Source organism: Salvia miltiorrhiza, chromosome 2 (genome assembly GCF_028751815.1).
Source record: "Salvia miltiorrhiza cultivar Shanhuang (shh) chromosome 2, IMPLAD_Smil_shh, whole genome shotgun sequence".
NCBI lineage: Eukaryota > Viridiplantae > Streptophyta > Magnoliopsida > Lamiales > Lamiaceae > Salvia > Salvia miltiorrhiza.
Genome location: NC_080388.1, coordinates 48,495,630 through 48,499,872, shown reverse-complemented (window position 1 = coordinate 48,499,872; position 4,243 = coordinate 48,495,630). Strand labels below are relative to the sequence as shown.

The 4,243-nt window shown below is 36.6% G+C and overlaps 1 protein-coding gene across 1 annotated transcript; it reads left to right on the top strand.

Annotated features, from left to right (window-relative positions):
- Positions 1-372: 372 nt before the first annotated feature.
- LOC131011862 (aspartic proteinase Asp1-like) lies at positions 373-3,671 on the top strand. Its single transcript, XM_057939745.1, has 9 exons — positions 373-998; positions 1,581-1,698; positions 1,779-2,005; positions 2,205-2,432; positions 2,507-2,645; positions 2,713-2,907; positions 2,988-3,060; positions 3,145-3,232; positions 3,328-3,671. Exons 1-9 carry the CDS (start codon positions 835-837, stop codon positions 3,431-3,433), a joined length of 1,338 nt encoding a protein of 445 aa, XP_057795728.1. The 5' UTR covers positions 373-834; the 3' UTR covers positions 3,434-3,671.
- Positions 3,672-4,243: the final 572 nt, after the last annotated feature.

Genomic DNA, 4,243 nt, shown 5'->3' with positions numbered 1-4,243 from the left:
CCAGCGCTCGCTGGCCCTTTATATAGCATTTATTTGGTCCCAGCGCTCGCTGGGTTTCCAGCGGTGCTGGGTTTCAGCGTGCGTTGGCATCATGGATTTCAATTCAAGAATTATCCCCCAAATTCTTCGAAAATCTGTGAAAATCGGGGTGAAATCCAACCACGAATTCTTTGAAAGTCGTCTGGAATCTATGTGAATTCCATGGAATTTAAAATCCATGGACTTTTTAAAGTCTGTGGAAATCCACAACGAATACACCCCCCTTAGTGGCAGAAGATTAATACTTAAGACCTGAAAATCTTGAATTTGAATTTCTTTATTTACTTATTTAATTTATATATATAAAAAAGAAATCATTCCCTTGGCATTTTTTAAAATCTCCCCGTCCAGTAAAAAGAGAAGCAAATTTGTCATAAAATCAGGATCATTTTAGTCTAGAAAATGGAATAATGAGTATCGTCCAAACGCGTCATCCGTCTCGCGTACCGCGTGCAAATGGAAATTTCCAAGAACACTCAAAATCCTGATGCAGAAATTCAATATATGAGTTTTGTATGTAGTTATGGAGATGGAGATACTGCATAGCTTGCGCACAGAAACTTCCAACTGATTTCATTTCTTTAAATTATCTCACAAAAAATTTCACAGTGTTGAGTAAGAAGAGAGTATTAAATGAAGTGTGTTTTTCAGTCCGCGTAAAAATCAAAGTCCTTTTCTTTGATTTTTTATTTTTCCTCTACCGAGAATCCTGAAACCCCTTTTTGCTTTTCGAGAATCCCTTTTACTTGAGAGCTTTTTTCCAGTGATCAGAATTCGTCAGCCATCGATCTAAACATGCATAGAGAGTTGTACCTCAAAGCATTGGTGTTGTTCCTTTTGACATGGATTGCAGCTGCCGCATACCAGCCTCACACAATCAGCAAAAGCATCTTCAAATCTGGCAGAAGCTTTCGCTCCTCCGTGATTTTCCCTGTCTCTGGAAATGTTTATCCAAAAGGGTACTTCGTTTTCTTCATTTTGTTTGGAATATTGAGAAATTTTCGTATTTGGTTGTGATATTGGGGGAATCTGATCCCCAGTTATTTGATGTTTAATTCTTAAAATGTTGATGTTAAATGCTAGAAATGCTGATGGTCTGAAATTTAAGGGGCTTTATTTTTTTACTTTTGAAAACTGTGAGATTATTTTGATGAATTTTATTTTTCATTTTTGTGTGCTAAAAGAATTAGGTCTAATATATTGAATCAGTGTGTTTTCATTTGCCCATTGCTGATCTCAAATTTGCTTGAAAAGTTTGTAGTAAAGTGTTTCCTTGGAAAAGTGGAATGTGTTGCTGGAAACCTATTATTGTAGAGAAGCATATTTTTCAGGAATCTCTCTTCTTTTCTGTATTTGGATGTTTTGATTGATATCATTATTACTATTGGACAATGATCAGTACATTTCTTGATTAAAATTATCTAAGTTTGATATTGAATCTGCATCAGTTGATAAAACATCTATCTTATTTTTAAAGTAGTTCATCTAGTCTAGTTCATAATTTCGATTGTATTGTTGACCTTCCATTCCTCGTCACATAGGTACTATCATGTAACAATGAATGTGGGCCAGCCTCCCAAACCATACTTTCTTGATATCGATACTGGCAGTGACCTTACATGGCTTCAGTGTGATGCACCTTGCACGAAATGCACCCCGGTAACCTTCTTGCTCGATGTTTGTTTACAGTTCCAATGTCCCAATGAATGGTGCTTTAAACTTTGGTGAAAATTTCTCAGGCTCCTCACAGTCTTTACAAACCCAAAAGAAACCTTATCACATGCCTCGACCCTGTGTGTGTCTCGCTTAATGGCCCAGGGAACCCGAAATGTCAATCACCGGAGGAGCAGTGTGATTACGAGGTTGATTATGCCGACCATGGTTCATCTTTGGGCGTGATGGTTAAGGACTCGTTTCCTCTAAGATTTACCAATGGTACCATTGTTGCTCCAAAGCTGGCATTTGGGTGAGGAACTATCCTTTTGCTTTATTTTCTGATGTTAGTGAAAATTAGAGAGGTTAGATTAGGATAAAAATTTGTAAGTATAGGTATTATTGGGAATATTATTGATATAGCATAAGATATTTTTTGGGTAAGTCGATTGTTTTTATCGCATTAGACAGCTGTCTAATACAACTACTTATATCTTCTTGAATGTATCTAGATGTGGATACAACCAAGAAGTTCAAGACACTGCCCATCTACCTTACACTGATGGAGTCCTCGGACTAGGCATTGGCAAATCGAGCATCTTAGCTCAGCTACGGAACATGGGTTTGATACGAAATGTCATTGGTCACTGTCTGAGCCGACAAGGTGGAGGGTTTCTCTTCTTTGGAGATGATTTTCTCCCTGATTCAGGGATCGTTTGGACACCATTATTGAGCAAATCGTAAGTTTCATTATATATAAAGATGCAAGCTAATAGATATGCCGATTGCTTACTATCCTCTCTTCGTTATTCAGGAAATACTACTCTTTAGGACCCGCGAACCTCCAGATTGGTGGCCAAGCTACTAATATTAAGGGCCTTCCCATAGTTTTCGATAGTGGAAGCACTTATACTTACTTCAGCTCTCAAGCATACAACGCTCTGGTTTCTTTGGTGAGTTCAGTTCATTTTAAGTTCTGGTACCCTGCCTATGTGGTCTAACAAAGTTAAAATTTTCCAGATAAAAGGCAGCTTAAACGAGAAGCAACTGACAGATGCAGCTGAGGATGAAAGCCTTCCCATCTGTTGGAAAGGTGCTAAACCCTTCAAATCGATTCTTGATGCTGCTAACTACTTCAAGCCTTTGGCTCTGAGCTTCACAAATGCCAAAAATGTTCAGCTTCAGCTGCCTCCGGAATCTTACCTTGTCGTTACAGTGAGTAGCTCGACTCACCTTACTTTCTAAGCAGTAACAACGAGTTTCTTGGAAGCGAAACTTACCATTTCTTGATACAGGAACAAGGGAGTGTCTGCTTAGGCATTCTGAACGGTGGAGAGGTCGGGTTAGAAGATATGAACGTGATCGGAGGTAGGAATTCTTGACACATAACAGCCCCTATTCAGTTAAATCTGTTTCTTGCAAATCTGATATGTGAAAACCTTGGATGTGCAGACATTTTTCTGCAGGACAAACTGGTGATCTACGACAACGAGAGGCAGCAAGTGGGATGGGCGCCAGCAAACTGCAACAAGCTTCCAAAGTCCTGACCCACTTACACTCTTTTCGTTTGCTTTCGGCTTTACTAGGCTGGGGGCGCTCTCACTACAATTTCTTTGTTTATTTATTTATAAACAGCGTGGATCGTGATTACAAGGGGGATTTTGATCTGCTTAATGATGCCGGCATTGATGGTATCTTGGGAGATGTTTGCCCCGCGAGATTCAGATTCTGGAAGCGTTAGGCGCAGAGGTGATTCGTAGCAGATATATTGTTGTTAGTGTTTAGTAAATATAGCAATAATCTTTGAATGTTAATAAATGTGTAGTAGATGCATAGAACATGGTGGATGTGTAACAAAATTATTTGGGCTTTTAGATTAACATTCGAATCTTGTTTGTATAGCATAATGTTGTTTCATTACGGCTGTGTAATTTCTAATCAAATGGACAGAATGTTTTGTGGTGGGGAGATTCACAAAATGAGAGTGCAGCCCGTGGCGAACATCAAAATTAAATAAATTTTATTTGCTATAATTTATTAATTTCGTACTTGCTTCCAATCAACTAAAGTCTTTATGAACTGATAACTAAAACTTGTGTAAAGAGAAACAACTGCATAAAACAAACCAAAAGTAGACTAGTTCTTTCGTCCCAATTTAACAAGACACATTTTCTTATTATGACGTCTATTTTCATACGTCACTTTCTAAAATGAAAAAAATAAAATAATAAATATTCTCAGATAACTCATTATTTATACCAAACTAGTATTATCATTCGTGCGATGCACGACGAACATTGAAACTAAACAATATATTTAAATAAATAAATATAAATATTAAATAAAATTAAAATATATAAAGATAAAATATATTTTAATATAAATAAACTAAAACAATCCACGCCCGTCAATTATTTAATAAAATCCTAAATTTAAAAATATAAATTTTCAACTTTGTATAAAGCGTAATGATAATTAAAGTTATTAAATAAAAAAAATCAATAATAAAAATTAGCCTTAGGCATTATTATCATCAAGTAGTATATGCGTC